This window comes from Colobus angolensis, unplaced genomic scaffold (genome assembly GCF_000951035.1).
Source record: "Colobus angolensis palliatus isolate OR3802 unplaced genomic scaffold, Cang.pa_1.0 Scaffold55, whole genome shotgun sequence".
Classification (NCBI taxonomy): Eukaryota; Metazoa; Chordata; class Mammalia; order Primates; family Cercopithecidae; genus Colobus; species Colobus angolensis.
In genome coordinates, this window is record NW_012119043.1 from 3,927,180 (window position 1) to 3,951,483 (window position 24,304).

Genomic DNA, 24,304 nt, shown 5'->3' on the forward strand with positions numbered 1-24,304 from the left:
AAAAAAAAAAAAAAAAAAAAAGGAAACCAGACGAGGTTCCTGTACTCACAGAGTTCACAGTTTCACAGTCCAGTTGGAGATGGACACCACAATGTGTATATAATGTCATACTTTGACAGGGGTTTTAAATGGTAAGACAGGGTCCTCTGAGACCCTGGAAAAGAGAGAAACTCCATCTTCCTAAGTGCCTGATGCTGTTGGTTGGGAACTTCACTTGTTCTGGATGTTCCTAATTTTTTAAGGGTCAACCATGTTTCCCTTTGGAATTATCACCTCAGAAGTGACCATATCCAGGTCTCTGACTTGCACAAAGTACCATAAATATTTTATTGTCAGTGACTTTTAAAGAGTTGAGAAAAACAACCTCTCCATTGCCTTCTGTAACTCCAAATGGAAAATCAGGATGGAACATTTTGCAAACATAACACCTCCTCACTGCAAGTCGGCCGCCCACTCCATTGGCTTGTGTTTCTGGGGCTGGTGTTTGTCAGCCATGGCAAGATGGCTTCCATCCTCTAACTGTGCTTCCCTATTGAGGCTGGGGAAGTGAAATGAGACAGGTAGCTTTGCTGGAATCTGTAACATGGATTCTGTCATCTTTGTTGTTTGTTGGATTCTATGATTTATGGCTTCAGCACAACTTCAGCGTTCTTTGTTCAACAGATAATTTTCTGGCCAGGTGCGGTGGTTCACACTCATAATCCCAGCACTTTGGGAGGCAGAGGTGGGCGGATCATGAGGTCAGGAGATCGAGACCATCCTGGCTAACACAGTGAAACCCTATCTCTACTAAAAATACAAAAAACTAGCCGGGCGTGGTGGCGGGCACCTATAATCCCGACTACTCCGGAGGCTGAGTCAGGAGAATTGCTTGAACCCGGGAGGAGGAGCTTGCAGTGAGCCAAGATCATGCCACTGCACTCCATCCTGGGCAACAGAGCAAGACTCCATCTCAAAAAAAAAAATTCTGTGAGCTAGCATAGTTATCAGAACAAAAGTTTATATGTTTATCTAAATGAGGTCAGATTTGAATTCATCTCCAAGTATTTAAGAATATACAATGTAGGATTCTGACAGATTTGGGCACGTAGCACTAACAAGTGGTGTGAGCATGAGCAAGTAATCCCACCTAGCTTGAAAAAGAAGATAAAAATACGCAGCACATTGGATTCTTGTTAAATGAGGTAATGTAGGCAAAGCTACTTTGTTGAATTTTGTGTGCTTGGTGCTTAGAACAATAATCAGCTCATAATTGGTGTGCTGATGATTTCTTATCCTCATTAGACATCATCATCACCATCACCATTATTACTATCACCATCATCACCACCACTACCACCACCACCATCTTCATCTTTATCTGATTATGGATTCAGTAACAAGAATTCTCCAATAAGACCACACTATGTTAAAATTCTGGTTCTTTCTCTTACTAATGTGCTAGATCCATGTGTTGGAAAGTATTTTTCATTTGTTTGGCACCTCAGTTTTCTTATCTGCCAAAGGTACCATAATGAGTTTAGTATTCACTAAAGTAGGTTAGAGTCTAACACACATCACTTCTTCCTGGGTTCTCCAGAGGAAGAACTTCACTGGACTAGAAGGAGGACCAATTTTATCCCCACAATGGGACGTATGTGCATACTGGGCTTTCTAGATTCTAAAATACATTCCAGTAGATTTTTCCCTCTAAAATATCATAAGAGTCTCACTGTGAAGAATAATATATATTACTATTTATATTTTAGGAATAAGGAAACTGGGTCACATAAAGATTGAATGACTTGCCAGTAGTTTTCACCATTATGCTCTTGATGCCTCAATATTTGACTTTGATTTCATAGTCACGGCATTACAAGGTTAGATAGTAACTAACACTAGAAATTATCTGGCCCAGCATAGTGGTTTTATTCCATTTATTTATTTTTACCACAATTCATAAAAGATTTTACACTCTGAACCCATTCCTCCACATAAAGTTTTCATGAAACAATACAAACTCTTAACTATTTTATTCTTCTATCGTGTGTGTAGTTTATTTCATTTAAAAAATGTTGATATGATTATCCCCTACATAGGTCTTACCACCTAAGAGATCAGACTGACAGAATAAAAATCACAGAACATTTTTCTCCAGGATAGGGTATCAGAACTCTCTGGGGCACCTTTTGACAGTGCCCGTCCCTGGATCCTACCCTCAGAGATCCAGAGGCAGTAGGTCTGGTGTGAAGCCTTGGAATCTGATGTGTTCTTTTGTTTTTTTTTTTTTTGAGACGGAGTCTGGCTCTGTCGCCCAGGCTGGAGTGCAGTGGTGCAATCTCAGCTCACTGCAAGCTCCGCCTCCTGGTTCACGCCATTCTCCTGCCTCAGCCTCCCGAGTAGCTGGGACTACAGGCATCCACTACCACACCCGGCTAATTTTTTGTATTTTTAATAGAGACGGGGTTTCACCATGTTAGCCAGAATGGTCTCAATCTCCTGACCTCGTGATCTGCCCACCTTGGCCTCCCTGAGTGCTGGGATTACAGGCGTGAGCCACCGCGCCAGGCTGGAATCTGATATTTTTAAAAGAATACCCAAGGAACTTATGTTCCACTGACTAAGGACCGATGTTCTGTTGCATCTCTCTGATAGTTTCCACCTGAAACTCTTTAACTCTTTCAAGTTAAAGAGTTTCAAGAAGCAATAAATAAATACTAAGAGAAGTCTCTTTTTCTTTGCTTGTTGAGATAGAGTCTCACCTTGTCTCCCAGGCTGGAGTGCTGTGATGCAGTCTTGGATCACTGCAAACTCCATCTCCCGGGTTCAAGCGATTCTGGTGCCTCAGCCTCCCAAGTAGCTGGGATTACAGGCACCTGCCACAGTGCCTGAATAATTTTTGTATTTTTAGAATAGAGATGGGGTTTTACCAGGTTGGACTCAAAGCCCTGACCTCAAGTGATCCACCCACCTTGGACTTCCAAAGTGCTGGGATTACAGGCATGAGCCACTGCGCCTGGCTGGTTGTTTCGTTGTTGTTCGTTTTTGAGTATTTTCTCCATTATTCCCCAGGACATTAATGCTATCACCAGGGAATTGTCCGTCTTGGTCTTGTCTCTCTTTCCCAGGTCGAAGGACAGAATTTGGCTTCTCAGTTGAGGACAAGAGCTGATGGTTTGTGGGAATGGCTGCTGTCCTCGCATACTGAGCTGGAGTCTTGTGAGACAGGGCCTCTTGTCCTCTGTGGTTATGTGGTTAGAGAGGGGAGCTGACACATCCCTTTGAAGAATCTGAAAGGGCTGCTTGTTTTAACTCTCACTCTGTGATGCATTGCAGAGATCCCCAAAGTATGATTGGAAATGGAAATGTAAGGATGGGCACAAATACTGTGTATCCAGATTTTCTTTCCAACCTCGAAGAGCTGGGAATTAAAAAGAAAAACATCGCCCAGGGACCACCTGAACTAGAACCTGCAAAACAGACAAGCAGGAAGGTTGAATTCTTCCAGGCGGTCCCTTCCACCCTCACCTCCTCCTCCTCTGTTATGCCATTTAATTACAACTTTAATCGCTTCAGAAACCCCATCCATTCCCTCCAGTAGGGGAAGATCTCTCTTTCTATAGCAAGGAGGCTTAGTGATAAGCAGCTATCTGTAGGAAGGGTGGATGGGACTCTCAGAACCTCTCCCTCGACAAGCAAGAAAGACAAGAGCAAATAATAACTGAAATTGTTTTGACATTTCACTCTGGTTGTTGTAGTTTTCATAATAAAGGAAGAACAAAGTATTTGCAGCTTTAAATAAAGAGGCTGCATTTGGCATTGATGTGGGGTTTCACTGGGGAATTTTTTGTATGAGTTCTTGTTTTTGCTCACTGGGAGAGAGAAAAAAACGGTAAGCCATGAAAAGACAAAAGTCCAAGAAAAGGAGAAAGCAAGACCCCTATACTTTTTCTTCATAGCATTTATCACCATTGGAATATTGTGGTCATCTTAGTATTTATTTTTTGCTTCTTGAAGTCTGCTGCTGCACTTGGCTGTAAGGTCTGTAGGACCAAAGATGGGTTTGGATTTTGCTTATCGTTTCATTAAATGTGAATGAATGAATTCATTTACATAATGCATACTATGAGCCAGGCCCTGTGTGTGCGCGCGCACGTGTGTGTGTGTGTGTAGTTTTTGGTGATTTGATTTTTAATTAGATCCTTACAATAATATGGTGAAACTACTCATCATTGGTGCCATTAAATAGAAGCAAAAACTAGTGCTTGGAGTATCACAATAACTTATCTAAGATTACACAGCCAGTCTGCAAAAGAGCTGGATTTCAAAATCTTCCAAGTCATCATCAGTTATGGTATTTTTAAGATCGATTTGCCGTTAACCACACAGCTTTGTTACAAATTCATGCTGTCTGATGTTCTCACAGTATTTTTAAAAATTTACCTATTGCGATCTGTCTATCTCTTTAAGCTTTTTTCATCCTTCCTCTATCTCTTCCCTTTTATCCCTGAATGTTTGCCCTCCCCTCTTCAGAAAAAATAAAATAAGATAGTAGCAAGCTCCCTGCTGGATTTTATAACTTTGCATACCATATATTTAGTTTAGTAATGAAAAATTCCAGCTCCAGGCGATGCACAGAATCGTATTTCTAATGTTTTTTAAACAGCTATTAATGTGGTCGAGCACTGGGTTTTTTTTTTTTTTTTTTTTTTTTTTTTTTTTTTTTTCCCTTCCTCCTCTATATAATCATCTGCTCAGTGGTGCGCTGTGAAACTGAGAGTAGGAGCCAGAGGAGGAGCAAGCTGTGATTGATGGGCCAGGCATTGCTGGCAGAAAAAGTCCCATCTGGGTTGGTTTTGGGAGCAGTCAGATGTTGAGGGGGAGGTCAGCCAGGCGGCCTCAGCCCCCCACCTTCCTCAACACCCCAATCATCCACACATTGCACAGTGCGCACACCCTCGCTCGTAATTGAGGCGTGCTTGGGGCAGATGCTTTGTGGTGTGGGACAAGAACAGCTGCTAAGTTTATGGAGGAGAAAGGAAGCAGGATGGTGCAGCAGGTATTTTTTTTTTTTTTCCATTTAATCTTTCACTGAAAATTGTGATTTGAATGAAGCTGAAAGCTGTTCTTGCGTTAAGCCTGTGCTGTCTGTGACATGGAGCTTGCTCCTTGAATTATGTCCGGGGAAAGGAGAGGAGTTTTGGTGAAGAGAGTGTGTGTGTGCGTGTGTGTGTGTGTGTATGTATGTGTGCGTGCGCGCATGCGCTTTCTGCTTGATGTGTGGAACTGAGCGGGTCTTAGAACCAGCAGGTTAATGGTGTCCTTTCACATTTTCCTTCTTTGTTTCAGTGCCCGTAGGGCATGATGCAGTTTAGCTCAGTTCTGTTCAGCACAAGAGGGTTTCTCTGAATATGCGTGATTTCTTGCCAGAGAAGTGGCATAGACCATGATCCTAAGCTAAAGTAAAACAAACTGTCAGCAAGACTGAAAACTGCAGGCAACCACCAAGAATGGATAGTTTTCCTCCAGTGAGTCCATGCTGGTGGGGGGTCCCACTGCAGGAGCCGTTGCTTTCCTGGGCTGTGTGGACAGATACGATCAGCTGGCTTATTAACTTTTGACAATTCCTGTGCATTTCTTCATTATAAGGGTTGAGTTTAGGCCAGAGGAAGTTCTCCACAGCAGGAAATAAACTGGGGACAAATAAATTCCAGATGCAGAAAGGGAGGGTGTGCTCAAGAAGTTTGACTATAAAGGTGGGGAAACGCAGGCGTGTGAGTGTGCACACACACATACCCACACACGAAAATACTTGTCTATTTAAAGTCCACCTGGACAGCTATGAAAGCAGGTACTTTGCCTTGTCAGTGAAAGTCAGGTAGTTACATGGAAAAGAATAGACCCATTTCATGTTCGGCCACTTCAAGATTATTTTTCAGTTGAGATACGGTTTGCATTAGATTTTGAGCCAAAAGATTTTGCAAAGCCTGACTGGCTACCACTCTTGGTTGTCTTATTAGTTTCTCAAAACTAGTTTATTAAACCACTCAGGGCAACAACTGGGAGAAAGGCAATGTCTTGGAAAACAAAAAGAACAACCAAAAAAGCCTCTCACTTTTTTTTCCTCTCTGACTCTGTCTCCTGAGTCCACTTCAGAGAGAAAATTTAGGTTTCAGGATATTTTAGTGACCAAAGAAATTGTCTGAGCATCAGAAGAGTGGCCCTCTGATTGTGTGCATCCAAGAGTCGGCACACTACGCTAGTAGTCAGATTACAGTGTTTGTCTTAAAATAGCAATGATAGCCGGGCTATTTCATGCTTCAGTAAAATATTTAAATTGAAATGACTTTTTTTTTTTTTTTTTTTTTTTTGCTTTTAGGAATCAGACTTGGTTGCATTTTAATAATCCTTTTGCTCTTGGTAACTGGAGTGAAAACTACACGTCAGGGTGTCTTAAGTAATGACAGGTTTCCATCCTGCTGTCATTGAGTCGCTCTCATTGACTGAGAGATTTGGTGACTGGGGACCAGAAAGTTTCTTCTAAGTTTATCCTAATAAATGTTGTTTATTTCAAGGTTCTAGTCAGTTCTGCAGCAGCAATAGTGGGTCTTAAAGCGTGAGAGCTTGGCCTCCTTTCATCCTCTTTTTGTGTACTGAGTAACAACTCAAGAAAGTCCAGGCACTGAAATTAAACGTTAAGTTTGCAAAAGCTTCTGAAGTGTTTGCTTGATGGTGTGGGGAACAATTGCAAGGCAGATCGTGCTGCTCATCAACTAGGAACACCCACAAGCACCCTGACTGCAGATATCAGAAACTCTCTGATCATTCCACTTATTTAGGGAAAAGTGGGGACTTGGCACTTGAGGTCTCAGGCTTGAGGTAGTGCAGAAGTTTCCCAGGCTGCTACCCCTCTCCTTTCAAATGGTCACCCACCTAACCTGTCCATTGGAATTGCTGGAGTAGAAGAAAGAAGGCGGCTTCTGCAAATGAGGGAATGTCTAGCCAGAATGCTCCAAATAATTTTGCCTGTCACTGTCCCCTACATGAAGTTGGCTTCAGTTTCCAACCCAGGAGCCTATTCGCATGCCTAGGATTTGCTGTGACCTGGAGTTGAAAAGGTGCCCTTAATGTCAATATATTTTTCCAGAAAATACATTTCAGCAAAGCTAAGAATCCAGGAACGTCACTAGGGAGGAAACAAAGACATCTCTGGAGCCATTTGAAGGTGAAAAATAATTCCATAGGAAGTACAATGGTCTTAATTAAATATTAGCTGTAATTAGCCTAAAGTACAAATGTTGGGAATATTAATTAGGATCTCTCTGGAACGGCCGTCAGTGTTAATAAGTTACTGTAGGGGGGTCCCACCAACATCTGTTTGAGAACTCTAAGTACAGGATGAAATCTGGAGCCCATGTTCCTGGATGCTAACTGCAGGCTCCTTGGCTACCATGGCTACCCTAGAGCATGGTGCTCTGTATTTGTCAGAATTGCACAACTCATGATAGAGGTGGGTGGTTTGCATTGGCATATGTGATGGCCCCAGCTGGCCCTTGCCTTTCCTCACTTAGCCTCAAAGCATTTCAAAGTCAGGTCTCAGGCTTGAGGTAGTGCAGAAGTTTCCCAGGCTGCTACCCCTCTCCTTTCGAATGGTCACCCACCTAACCTGTCCATTGGAATTGCTGGCGTCTTTGAATCAAATACCCTAGTCCCTGGCTTCCTCACAGGGAGTAACACACCAACAGCTAAAACACAGGTCCATGGTGTATATGATAGAGAGGGAGTTGCTTATTTAAAAATGGGAAGTGGACAGGCGCAGTGGCTCATGTCTGTAATCCCAGCACTTTGGGAGACCGAGGCGGGTGGATCACTTGAGGCCAGGAGTTTGAGACCAGCCTGGCCAACATAGTAAAACTCTCTCTCTACTAAAAATACAAGAAATTAGCCAGTCCTGGTGGTGGGCACCTGTAATCCCAGCTACTCGGGAGGCTGAGGCAGGAGAATCGCTTGAACCTGGTAGGCAGACGTTACAGTGAGCCGAGATCCCACCATTGCACTCCAGCCTGGGTAACAGGAGCAAAAGTCTGTCTCAAAAAAATAAAAATAAAAATAATGAATGAATGAATGAAGTGAACTCCCCACCAGGTGATTCTCTTGCTAGATGAGAGATGCCTTGGTTTAACTCTTGGCTTCCCTAAGAACTATCTGTGGCTGTGACCCTGAATAATTATTCCCAGCTTTGGTCTGGAGCATCTTTGATGACAAGGTAAATTGAGATTAGAGATGCATTGCATGCAAAGTGGGGATTCTGGACCTTGGCACTGTTAACGTTTGGGGCGGGACAGTCAGTCCTTTGTGGTTCAGGGCCGTCCTGTAGACTGTAGGATGTTTAGCAGCATCCCTGGCCTCCACCCACTAGATGGCAGTAGCACATCCTCCCTCATTTGTGATCATCAAAACTGTCTCCTGTCATTGCCTTATGTCCTGTAGGGGGCAGTCACCACTCCGGAAGAACTGCCGGTATGAGGCGCCCAGCAGAGTGCCTGCCACCTATTAGGTTTTCTTCTGAGGACCAGTGAGGAGAAGGGGCTGCTTTTCATGGAAGTCTGAGGCCATCATGAACCTTCTGCTCATAAGCCCACTTATGCAGATTTAAAGCCTGTGTGCATGTGTGTTTACAGGTCAAAGGCCTGCTAATGGAAAGTAAATTCCCCAAAAGATTCTGACTTACTGTTTTTGTACCATTTTCAATATTGCCAGTCTCCAAGACTAGCTATCACCCCTCTTTGGTTTAGAGAGAATACAGCCCCTTTCTCTCTCTTTCTGCTTCACTGCCTGCTTTATTTTCTGCCCAAACTATTTATGCAATAATGGCTTCTTAACTGGTGACCCCATATCTAATGACATTCTGCCACAGCTATTAGAAAACATTTTCCACAAAGGACCAGATAATAGATAATTCAGCCTTGGTGGACTAGACAGTCTCTGTCACAACTATTCAACTCTGCATTTGTAGTACAAAAGCAGCTACAGACAGTAAACAAATGAGCATTGCTGTGTTCCAATAAAACTTTATTTACAAAAACAAAATTTGGGCCAGGTTTGCCTTGTGAGTCATTTGCTAGGTCCTCTCTTCATCCCCCTACCCTATCTCCTGCTGCCAGACTAGGCTTTACAGAGCCCAGAGGTCATTTTTCAAGCACATATTCACTTGGCAGACATTTATAAATGTCCCCTTTGCAGCTAGTATGCTGTTGGACCATGGAGATGGGACAGGGAATGTGGCAGAGTGTCCTGTTTTCAGGGAGCTCACAGACAAATAAACAGGCCATGGCAGTACTTGGAGCTGTGTGAGCTATGGCCATCCAGCTGCAGTGGAGTAGAGGGGATGGGCAACTGACTGGGTTTCAGCATCAAGGAAAGCCTGCTGGAGGAGGGACTCTTGATGCGGACTGAAGGAAGAGTAAGGACTAGCTGGGTAAGTGGGTAGGTGAGGCTTTCCAAACTGAGGGGCAGTGAATGTGAAGACTTGATGGAGTTGAGAGGATGGAGCTCTTCTCCCTTAACTTACCATAAGCTTCTGGAGGGCATGACCCTTCTCTGTTCGATACAGAGATAGCTCCAAGTCTATAAGGAGCCTTGGCTTTTTTGCAGGAACTAGTAGGAATGGGCCACTTTTCCTGAGGTTGCTTTGTACTGATGAAAAGCCCCAGGGTTATATATGTTCCTGGTGAAAGGTATCTTCTGCTGGAGGTGGAGGAGGGAAGCCTTTGTCTTCATATGATCATTGTCCATACCACTGCTTGTGTGATTTTTCTGTGCTTCCCTGTAAGAGTTGACACAAGTCTATCTTTCAATTCAGAGATGGGCCAGATAGAAGGTTGGGGAGACAGAAACAGACCTTTAAGCAGAAGCTGCCTCTGGCACAATGAATTTCTCATCAGGTGGTTCCCAAGATCCCCACATTTCTGGGGCTTTTCATCACCCATAGAGAAGTGGCATCACTATGAAATTTCTGTACAGAAGGATATGTTCCCTGAACAGCCTAGAAAAAAAAAGACACTAGTTTAGTTATAAAACAGCAGAAGTTTTTTTTTTTTTTTTTTTAATTAGTCAAGACCCTTTTGGTTGTAAGTAACAGAAAAAGTAGCTTAAAAAATGAGATAAAGGGTACAAAGTATCAGTTTTGCAAGACAGATACGTTCTGGAGATTTAAGTACAGCATGGGAACAAGAGTTAAAAATACTGTATTATATACTGGAAATGTGCTAAGAGGATAGATCTTAAATTAAATCTCACCACACACACACACACAAATGGAAATCATGTGGAAGTGATGGATATGCTAATTACCTGGAATGTGGTCACTTCACAATGTATACATATGTCAAAACATCAAGTTATACACCTTACATAAATAATTTTTATGTTAATGATATCTAAGTAAAGCTGTTAAAATATAGGACGTTTACTGACTTGTGTAACTAAAACAAACAGGGGTGGTGCTAACTGCGGGTAAAGCTGGATTCAAGACTCAAATGATGTCACTGGGACTCAGTAGAAACCTCTCTATTCCTCAGTTTCTTCTCTTCATTTTCCTCTAGTTTGGCCTCACCTGTAGGCAGGTCCCCTTCAAGTGGCAATTCTGTTGTTGTTGTTGTTGTTGTTGTTGTTGTTGTGACAGAATCTTGCTCTGTGGCCCAGGCTGGAGTGCAGTGCTGCGCTCTCAGCTCACTGCAACTTCCACCTCCAACATTCAAGTGATTCTCCTGCCTCAGCCTCCTGAGTAGCTAAGATTGCAGGCATGTGCCACCACACCCGGCTAATTTTTGTATTTTTATTAGAGATGGGGCTTCACCATGTTGCCCAGTCTGATCTCGAACTCCTGATCTCAAGTATTCCACCTGCTTTGGCCTCCCAAAGTGCTAGAATTACAAACATGGGGCAACATGCCCAGCCTAAGTGTCAGTTCTTGGCAGCTCCAGGCTTATGTTGTTTTTACAGCTGCCAGAGTGGAAAGAGAACTTCTTCCCCAAAACTACAGCAAAACCCCAGGGTGACTGGGACTCAGTGGCATGGCTAGGCCTTAATGCACTAATGGACTCACTCAATAGATGTGCATGAACCCAAATCCTTGGGACTGTTTCAGTGGGACCTTCTGATTGGCCAGGCTGGTGTCCTATGGCTCATCTCACAGTGACCAGGAGCTGGGTTCAACTGTATCTGCACCATACAGTCTGAGAGTGGGACTGTCCGCCAGAAGGAAACTGGGGTCTTGTTGAAGAAACAGGAGTGATGACAGACCAGCAATATCAGTGCATGTCTTCTGTGGCTTCCCAAGGATGGGCAGGGTTAACTGCTCATGGATAGCAACTCAGCCTCAGCATAGGCACACCCTCCATGGCCCCAGTGCTATGGGAAAATGTTAGAAAGAGAAAGAAACGCTTGTGTCCTTTTGTTTCCAATGGCACAGACATTTGGAGAAATTTGTCTGGAGGAGGGAAGAGCCTGATGGGAATGTTTTTACTTGTAAAATGTTTAAACTTATCCTAAGCTTAGTTCTCTTCCAAGTGTCATCTTTAACATTCTAATTAAGGTCCCTTCTAAACAAATGCACCAGTTCTGTGTGCTGCTCTGAGAACAAACTTATTTTTTTCTTCCCTTCTTTCTGTCATCATGTTTTTGCTGCACTCAAATTGCTTTAGAGAAAGAGGATTTCGGATGTTGGTGGCGAGTACCAAAGAGATAAGGGAGCAATTCTGATATTTTTGCCCTAGTATCATTATACGAGGGCTAAAGTCACATCTAATTTACCAGAGACAATGGGAGAGGCAGCTATTTCGTGTGCTTAATTGCCAAGTTTTTTTCCTCTCTCTGTCTTTCTGACTGTTTGATCCCATCTACTGAGACCATGGAAAATTTGGACCTTTGGGTTACAATTTCTTATGCCTTTGTGTGTGTGTGTGTGTGTGTGTGTGTGTCTATGTGTGCGTGTGTGTGTGTGTCGTGGTAGGACTGTGGAGGAGGAGGTAGAGAGAGAGATGTTTCCTGAAATGGCAGCATTTGAATTCAGGTTTTTGTTGTGTGTGTTTTTAAAATTCTTCTGAGTTGGTTGTAATTGTCATACTGCATGTTTTGCCTAGATCTGAAGAATGAATTGTTATATAATACTCCGTGCTCATAAAAAAGTAAGGGAGGGAGGGAGAGGCATGGACTAATGAGACTAAGAGTTAAATCCAATATTTTTCAGAAATGCTGAAAATGAGGATGTCAAAGAGAACAATCTTTGTCCAAATTAGGCCCTGAATTTTTATCAGCTGCTTTATTTTGGCACTGGGGACATCACACACACACACACATACACACACACACACACACACACAACATAACACAAACACACAGACACTAGGACCATTAAAAGGATACTCCCTCTTTCCATTATGTGAGCCAAGTCACATAAAACTTTGATTAAATTCAAATGCTTACATAAATTGTCTCTCCTCTCAAGAACACACACGTTCAATTTAATCTCTCTTGGCACTTTAAGTATCAAATCAAGGTTCTGCTGTCACTGCGGACAACTAAATGCTCACAGCTTCCAAAATGGGAATGAAATAAAAAGGATCTGCCAGAAAAAAAAAAAATTCCAATCTAGTAAGCCACAGACCCTCCTCGTCTTTGAATATTAGGCTGGGTGGCTTGGGAAAAGTGACTATTTTTTCCAAGCCTCGGTTTCTGCATCTGTAAAATGGGGAGAAGTGATGGTTACTGTTTCCTTATAGGGTCTGGTGAAGATGATCATAGATTGGTCCATCTCAGGCTGGTGGCACCATGGTGAACCCTAGAAAGTACGCAGTGCACGACCGTCCTGGGATCTGGGAGGAAGGTTTTCGAAGCGTGGCTTCTCATGATGTTCTCTCCCTCTCTCCACCTTTTTGATTTTTCAGGGTAATCAGGAAGCAGCCGCTGCCCCTGACACAATGGCTCAGCCTTACGCTTCGGCCCAGTTTGCTCCCCCGCAAAACGGTATCCCCGCGGAATACACGGCCCCTCATCCCCACCCCGCGCCAGAGTACACAGGCCAGACCACGGTTCCCGAGCACACGTTAAACCTGTACCCTCCCGCCCAGACGCACTCCGAGCAGAGCCCGGCGGACACGAGCGCTCAGACTGTCTCCGGCACCGCCACAGTAAGTGGACGTGTTTGCTGCGGGTGGGAGGTTATACAAACCTGCCCTGGGGCAGGTGCCCCAGCCCTGGGAATGGTAGCAGGGGCGCACCCCCATCCACCCAGGAACTCTGGCAAACAGATCAGTCCCTAAGCCCCCGCTCATCATACCAGCTTTCTGACGTTTACCTCATCTCCATGCATTCATTCTTAGCGTTCATTTAAATCAAAGTATTTTTTCATTAACTTCATTTATTTGTAAAGGGGCACATTTATCAATTTCCTATTCCTGTAGTTTTGCCTTTCTAGAATGCGATTCCAATGAAATCTCTTTTTTTGTGTGAAAAAAAATTTGATGTAAGATAATTTTTTTTTAAATCTTTATGGAAGCTGGGTATGGTGGCTCATGTCTGTAATCCCAGCACTTTGGGAGGCTGAGGTGGGAGGATCATTTGAAGCCAAGAGTTTGAGAATAGCCTGGGCGACAAAGTGAGACCTCATCTCTACAAGAAATTTAAAATTTAGTTGAGTGTAATGGTGCCTGCCCGTAGTCCCAGCTACTTGGAAGGCTGAGGTGGGAGGATGGCTTGAGCCCAGGAGTTTGAGGCTGCAGTGAGCTAAGATTGCTCCACTGAACTCCAGCCTAGGCGACAGAGTGAAACTCTGTCTCTAAGTAAACAAAAATAAAGTATTTGTGGAGTTATACTTTACATACCATAAAATTAGTATATTTTTAGTTGTACAATTCACTGATTTTTAGCATATTTACAGAGTCATGCGATGATTGCCATCATCTAATTTCAGAACATTCCCATCAGCCTAAATACAAATCTTGTGCCCCTTTGCAGCTACTCCTCATTCATACCTCAAAGCTCTGAACCTGACTTCTTTACCTTAGCCTCATGCATTTGAGACTCATCCAGATTGCAGTGTTTGTCCCTGGTTTCTTCATTTTTGTTGCTGGACCAAAGAGCAGGAGCTAGAAAGGGGCAGGGTGAGAGAATTTGGATGAATAAGGGAACTGTCCTGTATCTTAATGGTGATGGTTATGTGAGTTTATACACCATACAGAGTAAATTTTATTGCATACAAATGATTAAATGGATTAGAAACAGGCATGTAAACAACACAGACATTTTATCATCACTATAAATGAAAACTGGTGTTTTGACCATTAATCAAATATAACTCTAAGCAAAAATAATTATAGTAAAATTAAATAATGTTCATTTGTGTGCCACATAAAGTAATCATGCATACCACAAAACCTATATGGAACATGCATTTGGGAACCTTTTTCTGCAGAATTCTTTAGAAGCTTGGGCACCCCAAACCTCTTGTCTGGAACATTTTTTAAGTGTAAGGCAATTCTGCCTCTTCCTCCTGTCCCAAGACCTCTGGAAAGCCAATATTTGTGAAGAAGTTTATGGGTTTGAAGCATGATACATTTCCTATGATAAAAGCAACCACTGACTAACTTGGCTACTTGCCACCTCATTCATTTGGAGTCTAGTTTTGAAGATTTTTTTAAAAAAATAGTATACATTCTGAAATTTTTAGTTGTTTTAAATTTATTGTGGTAAAATACATACAACATAAAGCTTTCCCATTTTAACCATTTTATTCATGTACAAATTTCAATGGTATTCAGTATATTCACCAGGTAGTGCAAAATCACCACTATTATCTAGTTTGAGAATGTTGCTACCACCCCAAAAGGAAACCCTCTACCCATTAAGCAGACTCTCCCAATTCTCCCTCTCCCCAGTCCCTGGCAACCACCAATCTGCCTTAGAGATAGTTTTTTGTGTCTGGCTTCTTTCTCTTAGCACAATGTTGTCTAGGTTCATTCATGTTGGGTATCCCACTGTATGGATAGACCATGCTTATTTATTCATTAGTCCATTGATGGATATTTGGGTTGTCTCCACATTCTGGTTCTTCTGAACACTCCTGCTACTGATTTTTTTGTATTTAGTTGCTGTACCTTAGGCATGGATCTGTTAAATGAGGTTGCTGGATCAGCAGGTGTTTGCTGCTTTTGCGTTGACTACCAGGTAGTAGTGATGGGGTTGTTGTTTACTGTTAGTTGGCCATTTTGTGTTAATCAGTAGTAATGCCTGGAGAGGTTATTTTCAGATTTTGAAAAAAGATGCATTCAGACATTATTTATTAAGCTAACTGCTGTGGAAATTTTATGTATTCATTTATTTACTCACAAATATTTACAAATCTTCTACTAGGGCCGGGACTCATACTAGCTGGCATGGTTGAACCAAACAAAATGATCTTTCCTTCTTGTAACTTAGTATGAGAGGCAGAAACTGAGCATGCGGCAAATAGCGTGTGCGATAGAGGTCTTAAGGAAAATATGGGTACCATAGGGAAATTTAAAAAGAACAGAGGAGCTACCTGCAGACGTGTAGTCTGGGAGCATTTCTTAAGGAGATGGTCCTTAAGGTGATAAAACAAAGCATCCCAGGCAGAGGGAATACCACAGTCAAAGGTCGTAAAGGTAGAAAGATCTGGGCTCATTCAAAGTCCTAAGAAGAGGCCAGTATATTTCCGGCCTGGTGAAGGGGATTTGAAGGTGATGTGGCAAAAGAGGAACTGGGAGGAATGAGCAGGGATTCAACATCCTGCGGTCCTGGTGAGTCTGATAAGGGGTTGAAATTCCATGTTACCAGCAATGCTTTTTAAAAGCTTTAAGAAGAGTTTAAGTCAGAGGCATTATGAAATGAGACATAAGAAGAAAGGGTTAGTGATGCCTAGCTTAAAGAAAATTTAATCTAGTTGGGGAGTCGAGATGCTCCACATCTTTACCCTGCAAAAAGAACACTTTAGAGATCAACACAATTGAATTTAAATAGGGTGTTGGGTGACCACAGTGCCCCAGGCACTGCAGCGAGATAATCTGATGTGCAGACAAGCTCTCTTTCCTTGGAGAGCCTTTGGAGAATATAGGATATGTTTTCTGTTAATTATGATAATGTGCCAAATTCTAGCGTATAGGTTTTCACAGCTTTTATCTATCGTGATGACAGTAGGAGAAAACATTTTCAAAATCATAGTCAGAAGGTTATACCTTTCAGAGTCTTCTGTTGACAGGAAAGAGAAAACTCAGTAGGAAGTGTGTTGGCCTGTGTGATAAAAAGTCCAGGCAGAGGATGGACACAGCCTGGTTTTTGGAACATGTCCATCAGCTTCTAATGGGAAGCCATCCTGGGTTGGCTTCCTCATCCTCACTTCCACTCTCTGGCTTTGTCCTGCAAGTTCAGTCTCCAGTTACCACCTGTGAAAAGCTCTTGGATTTATCCTACATAAGCCCTCTCATGGGAATCAATGTCCATTCCTGGCTTGTGTGGCGTTATCTTCATTCAGTGGCTGAGGCTGGTACTGAGTGTCCCAGCCCTGGGGTCACCGAGGAGCTTCATATCCAAATACATGGAATGAAGACCATTTCATCAGAGTTCATGATAAGATGCCTTCAGAACAAATCGTTAAAGAAACTAAGTAGACAGAACCGGGTCAGAGCTAAAGGTAGCATGGTGAGCCGTTTGTATAAAAAAGTTTGAATTGGTGTTCATCAAGAGTAGGGAGTGAAGAGAAAGACAAGCACAGAACACTGGAGAGCTCACGGGGTGGGGTTTGAAGGAAGAGGAACTATTGAATAAGACATCAGTGGGATGTTCAGATTGGACGTTCAACCAGTTGAATGTTGGGCTATAGAGCCTGGAGGGAATAAACTGAGAAGACATTATTGAAGTGACAGTTTGGACACCCTCAAAGATCTAGAAGAAAGCAGTTCTGCTAGAGTAGTGGAGGGAGATGCAGAAGGGACAAGAGTTGAGGAATAAATGGGATATGTTGGAGTGGGCGGGCATTGTCCATTATAAATATTTGGAGTGATAAGGAGAAAAAAGAGATTGCATCTGAGAATCAAAGAGGTCAGAGAAATCAGTTGGTAGGATAGTTGACTTAGATTCACTAATTTATGCCAACAAGGTCCCTGTATGGGGTGCAAAAGACAGGAAGCAAGAGATAGAGAATCATGGTGCAGGAAAGAAAGGGATGAAATGTTTTATAGGAGATAAGAAGGAATAGGACCAAGAGTATTCAGATACAGTAGGTAGTCCAGGAAGGAAGAAACCATTTTTTAACAGCTTTGTTGACATACAATAAACTGTGTATATTTAAAGTATACACTTTGATACATTTTTACAAATGTACCTACATGCACAACCATTACTGGTATCCAGATAATGAATATGTCCATTATCCCAAAGTCTTTTCTTGCTCTTTTATGATCCTCCCCTCCTCCTCCTTGCCTCATTCCCAGGAAACCAATGGGTCTGCTTCTTTTGCTATAGCTTAATTTGCAGTTTCTAGAATTTTATATCAGTAACATCAAACATTATGTGCTCTCTTTGGCTTCTTTTACTCAGTATCATTTTTTTTTTTTGCATTCATCCATATTGTTGCATGTGGTTGTAGCTCCTTCCTTTTCATTGCTGAGTACTATTTCATTGCGTGGATATGTCACAGTTTATTTCTCCATTTACCTATGCATGGGCATTTGGATTGTTTTAAATTTTGGGTAACTCAGAAATTATTTTGCTGACATTTGGAAGTACTTCAATTTTGAAATAGAAGAGAAGCAAGGGTGAATGTAGGAGGATGCAGAGAAATTTTCAAGTCAAGAGATAATGTGAGGAGTTCCATCCACATTGCCTTCATTTTTTCCATGAATGGAGGCAGCAGCGTCAAAGGAAGGATTCCTGAACTTGGGCAAATATGTCAGAAATCTGCCTTAGATAATTCCTAGCGTATTTGAATGGCAATGGGTGCCCGAGTTTGGAGAATGTGAATGTATGGTGGACTGGTTAACTGTCTACTTTGTCTCCTCCAGCAGTGTTTGGATGGTAAACAATCTCAGGGGTAGGATTTTAAAGGAAAGACAGCCATTAGAGGCTGAAGCAGGTGGGCTTTGTGGCTGATCCTGAAGGAAGTTTTAGGATTTATATTCTGAACTGGTATTGGGTCAGTACAGGAATCATAAAGGAGTCATCTTGTTTTTTGTTACAAACAATTACAACTGTATGCTTATCTCTCTTTGGCCAAAAGGAGATGCTGCTTTTGAGTTATCCTTTCCTAATCTACAGCAGCAGAACGTGGTCTACGACAAGTTACTTCAAATTGTCTCTGCCTCCTCCTACGTTTATTGGGTGTACTTTGTCTTGACTCCAAGTTCTCAATTTCCTATGTAATGAATTTAACCTCAAAGTGGGTCAGAATTATGGTTCTCCCCACCCCATATCCAGGACCCCGTATTTGCACAAAATGTTACTGTTGGGAGATACCTAAGTCATTCCCCATAGGATAGTGCTGTACCTGGAATAGCTCTAACTTTTCTTTGACATATGTATTCACGATGCTTAATATCATTCTAAGGACATTGTAGAGGCCATTATTTCTTTGAGAAACTAAGTACTTTTGGGTAAGAGAAACCATCCATCCATCTGGTGGCCTCCAAGAACATCTAATATATGCACATGATTTAACACAAAGTGCAGAATCTGTAAAAGGGAAGGAGGATGCACCCAGAGCTCCCAACCAGAGCTCAGTAAAATGCAGACAGAAAAGACTTACCAGGTCATCCTTTCAGTTCCCCCACGGGCTGAGATGAGTCCCCGCAGGCCTTTTTTCCTGCTGAATTTCTATTTCATGTAGGCCTCCAAACATATCATGGATCACATTGCTGACAGAGCCAATACTGTATTATATTAGATACTGTTCCTGACAAGGTATTTTACTCTTGACATATTATCATTAGAGATTTGCAAGTGGCGATTCTCCATGTATCTCCAATAGCAACTTAACTTCTATTTTTAATGCTTCTGCAGTCTGTTGAAAAGGCTCCCACCACTTTCCCACTAGCTCTAGGCCCTGATGGGAGAAGGAATGTGGGTGCCCCAGCTAGGTTCCTGAGCTGGAGGCTCGACTGACAGGGAAAAGAACTATTTAAAGAGCCAGTTTCTTCTTTGGCCTCAGCCGCTTCCCACTGGAGTGTTAACTGTGCCTCCAAATTTCCTTAATACTTTTAGGAAGATAAGATATTGGTTGGTGATGGTGTCCTGTTCTTAACCCTTTCCATGCCAGTTTTGATTTTGAACCTGATGAAATCACTAAGGTATAGGGAAAAACATCAATTCAGGCTTGGGGTTTAAAAAGTCAGACATTGGAAAAGGATATAAAATGAAAACTAACATGTCCTAACACCCACAACCCAAATTCTTAGTCTCTCTGCCAGAAGTGAGTTACTAATACCTTATATTTCCTTCCAGAAGTGTTTTATGCAAATGCAAGCATATGCCTGCTTGTCCTCTATCTCTATCTTTATCTCCCTCGATCTCTATCATCTGTCTCTAATTCAGTCTTTATATCTTATGACTACTCACAATTTCCATTCTCAAAATTACAGAATTGAAATCTAAACACCCACTTTGGCACCCCCTTTATATCTCAGAGATTATTCTTTATCATATTTAGGGGTTCAACTCATTATTTTGTGTGTGTGTGTGTGTGCATTTTTATGTACAGAAGTATCCTAATGATGGCATTTAGGTTGTCTCTGGGTTTAATCTTGTGCTGTTGATATTTACCATCAGACTGCAGTACAGGGCTAGGTACGAAGATTGCTGTCCATCTCTGTGTGCCTCTGGGTTTGAATGGTTAAAAGGTACATGGATTTAAGATGTGGACATGGATCAATTACCCTACAAAGAGCTTGCACCAATTTGCACCTTCATGGACAGAACTTAAGAAGGCCTGACACCCACGCTCTTGCCCAACCCGGTGTGCTAGGCAACTCTTGGTTCATGTCCCTACGGACTCTGTGTGTTTGGGTGTGGCTATCCCTCTCTTTGACAAAAGAAAGTACTTTTAGAATTGTTGGGTGTCTGGGAGAAGAAAAGTTGAGGTGTGCTGTCATTGGTTAAGGTCTCCCGTGGTCCAAAGACCATTCTAGGCCCTCTTTTGGTTACCATCTTGTTTTGTTACCACATCAACCTTTTAAATGCTGTTAGAATCCCACCAATAAAGGGACAAAGAGGTTGACGATGTTTTGACTTGGGAATGGTGCAGTTGAGGTCCTCACCCATGTCTTGTCTACCTGATGTTACAGTCCAGGCTGTTTCCCCAGTCTCCAGTTGTCTCCAAAAACAGGGGTACCCAACCCCCAGGCCACAAATCAGTGCCAGTCTGTAGCCTGTTGGGAACCGAGCTGTACAGCAAAAGGTGAGTGGTGGGTGAGTGAGCATTACCACTTTAGCTCTGCCTCCTGTCAGATCAGCAAAGGCGTTAGATTCTCAGAGGAGCGCGAAGCCTATTGCGAACTGCACGCGTGAGGGATCTGGACTGTGTGCTCCTTATGAGACTCTAATGCTTGATTATCTGAGATGCAACTATTTCATCCTGAAACCATCCTCCCTGCCCCACCATGTCCATGGAAGAATTGTCTTCTACAAAACTGGTACCAAAAAGTTTGGGGACTGCTGCCCTAGAGGATCTCTTGGCCAGTGGCTTAGAATTCTCACAAAGGTTGGTTTCTTCATGGCTGCCCTCTAGCTTAGATAAACAGGTCAGTTAAGACCTGGCCTCTGGACTTGACAAGAGCTCACCCTCCATTCTGTTTACAAGTGGAAGGAGCTCAAGCTGAGCACTGAACCTCTCTGCTCTTCTGTGTTCTCTTGCTCCTTTCCTCTGCTGTGACCCTTCTCCAGATCTCCTCCCTCCCTCTTTTCTTCCAAGCAGCCGTCAGACGATGGATTACAGAACAACAGAGTTCTTTTCCTTTGAGGAGGGTTTATGCCTCATGTACTTACGTTGAAAGTTGGGCAAAGTAATTGAAGGTTGCCGTGTCTAAAAATAGGGTGAAGAGTTACGTCTAAATGAGAATCAGGAAAAAATCTCAAAAATCATAACTTTTGCTCACTGAATGTCAGACTATATTTTAAGCACTTTCCATGCACAATCTCAACTAATCTTGGCCCTCCCCGCCACTTATGAAGTGTTATCATCCCATGTTACAGAAGCAGAATCTGAGGCAAGTCACTTACTGAAGGTCACTGTGGCTGAGAAACAGTAGCCAGAGCTCAAAAACGGGCATGTCAGACTCGAGACCAAAATTCTTAAGGGCTAGAAGCCCAGAAGGCATCCCCCAGGCATGCCCAGCCACACTGGCCTCTTTTCTAAATAGATTGCTATCACAGAAAGGAATTACTCATTTCACCCTGGGGAGGGCCCCAGCAGACCCAAGCCTGTGCAATATTACAGACTTCGAGTGTGCTCTTGTTTGAGACCTGCGCCTGGAGCAAACTCCAATAACATGTTTCGGTGGCTTCAAAATTGCCTTTTCAGATGACAGTGTGACTGAGCTGTTTTGTCAATACCAGTTCTGTTTTCCTAAGATTCACATTTAATTTGAAGACATGGGTACTGTCTCTTGTTTCCTTAGGAGCCTGAGAACTGTGCTTCTCACTCCCATGTATTCTCTGCAATAAATGGTCCTTGGCTTTCAGGATAAACTAAAGACCTTTATTACACAATACCATGGCTATTTTATTATTTTAAAGACCCTGGTCATCAAAGAGTGTCCAGTCCTGGAGAGCCAAAATGAATGATTTATCTCAACTTAGGATAAGTTGGACAGGAACAGGATATGTCTGAGCATCAAAGACCCATGTGTCTGATGTTCTTTTTAGGACTAGGGTTTCAGCCTCAGATTTTGGCAGAATTGGAGGTTGCTATGACAGGTAAAAAAAAAAAAATGGCACTGGTTAAATATCTTTAGATGTTTTCAGGAGAAGCAGGGTAGAATCTAGATACCGAGCTTGGCACTCTCATTCCCAATCTGACCCAGAGTGGGACCATGGGCATGTTACATAACTTCTGTGAGTCTCTTCTTTTTTATATGTGAGGCTTAGAGTTGTTGTGAAGTCCTAATACAGTAATGTCTATGAAGGTCTTAACACAATCACAAGCACATAGTAAACATTCTGCCAGGTAGATCATCATAATTATGAGATAATTACAGTACCCATAATGAGAAATCAGAGTGGTCTCCTTGGTTCCGAATTCTTCATTAAAAATGTTTTATCCAGGGGAATAAATTCATCATAAGAATTGTGAAATTTCCTGTCTCAAGAGTCAACCTAAAACTCCAATTCCCAATTTATTTTCAAGGTAATTTTGTATTTAATGATTTATAGACAAATAGTTTTCAATCACTGATGTTTTAGTACAAATTATCAGTACAAGCTGTTCTTGGTCTAAGTCTAGGTCATGGGCAAACAAAGTGAGATTCATTAGAGAAGGAAATGACTGAAGTTTTGTTTTTAAGACCTGAGGACGTCTTGCTTTTGCTAAATGAGGAAAGCTTAGGCATATTCTAAGGGTTGGATTTAATGTTTCCTTAGGGGGACTTCACTGGCATATTTCCATTGCAAATCTCGCAGCCATCTGACAAGTTTCATCGTGACTTTGTCTTCATTTGGTGCTTTGTGCTTATTCATACCTGTATTTATTGTCATCAATTTACCCTCTCAGGATGACTAAGCAGTCTCTATATTTGCTTAGGTCCTTCACACACCTAAATCTGTCCTTTCTATAGCTTATAGACGCTGTTATACAAAGGACTGATTTAAGTGTTTGAATATCTTAATTGCCTCTGCATAGCTCATAGCCCCATTAAGCAATTTAATTTATTTATTTATGTGAGAGAGGGGTCTCACTCCATTACCCAGGCTGGAGTGCTGTGGCACCATGTTAGTTCACTTGCAGCCTGAAATTCCTGGGCTCTAGTGATCCTCCTCCCTCAGCCTCCAGAGTAGCTGGGACTACAGGTGTTTCCAATGAACTTAGAAATAGGCATTAATCTATTTTGTGGGTGGTATTTGGGTCATACATTAGCCAACAATCATCATTTTATGCCCTTAATTACTGGCCATATACTCTTTAGGTGCATAGTAAGTTCCTATGAATTCTGTGCAATTTTCGAATTCAAGGCTGGAACAGAGAAGTTGGCTATTCTCTGTTAACAGAAGATTCAGGAATGAATCTCAGCCAGAACCTTGCAATGCTAGAGCTGGAAGAGCCAAAGAGTTCACCCACTCTATCTTCTCACTGCACATATTTAAAAAGATCACATAAGTTATAGGTTGGAAACACAAGGCCAGGCACAGTGCCTCACACCTGTAATCCCAGCACTTTGGGAGGCCAAGGCAGGTGGATCACTTGAGGCCAGTGATCCAGACCAGGCTGGCCAATATGGTGAAACCCGGTCTCGACACAAAAAGTACAAAAATTAGCCAGGCATGGTGGCGGGCACTTGTCATCCCCACTACTCGGGAGGCTGAGGCAGGAGAATTGCTTGAACCCAGGAGGCAGAGGTTGCGGTGAGCCGAGATTACGCCACTGCACTCCACCCTGAGTGACAGAATGAGGCTGTCTCAAAAAACAAAAACAAACAAACAAAACAACAACAACAACAAAAAGAAAACTCAAATACTTTTGCATCCAGGCAAATAACATCCATGTTTAAAAGAGATTAGCTTATGTTGGAGACATTGGCAAAATAAATTTTTAGTTTTCTCCATTAAGGTAGGCATTAGCATGATGGTATGCAGCCCTTTGGTGAGGACTCTGTAGTAGTTTAGCAAACAAATCGTCTGTCCACAGGATGTGGTCCCTATCTGTCCATCCAATCATTGCTATTTTGGATTGTTGAACCACTATTATAACTTCATTGACATATTTCTGTTGTAAACATTTAGATTTCTTTCTTCTTAAGAATAAGCAGCAATTTTTATTTTTCTGGGTTCTCCTGTTCACTACTATTTCATTTATTTTTGTTATCTGTCCAGCCTCTGAAGATACTGAGTTTATAACTCCTGACTTAATCTTGGAACCTTTTTTGTTTTTTTAACAAGAGGTGAATTTAGGCTGGGCATGGTGGCTCACGCCTGTAATCCCAGCACTTTGGGAGGCTGAGACGGGTGGATCATTTGAGGTCAGGAGTTTGAGACCAGCGTGGTCCACATGGTGAAACCCTGTCTCTACTAAAAATACCTAAATTAGCCAGGCGTGGTGGCGGGCACC

General features: G+C 42.4%; 1 protein-coding gene across 11 annotated transcripts in view; it reads left to right on the plus strand.

Moving 5' to 3' along the window:
• RBFOX1 (RNA binding protein, fox-1 homolog (C. elegans) 1) overlaps positions 1-24,304 on the plus strand; it is a 1,723,406-nt gene that overhangs the window by 1,516,550 nt on the left and 182,552 nt on the right. For all 11 annotated transcript variants that reach the window (XM_011961363.1, XM_011961369.1, XM_011961368.1 and 8 more), the window contains one exon: positions 12,927-13,169. In XM_011961363.1, coding sequence (XP_011816753.1) covers positions 12,927-13,169 — 243 coding nt within the window. The remainder of the gene's footprint in view (positions 1-12,926; positions 13,170-24,304) is intronic.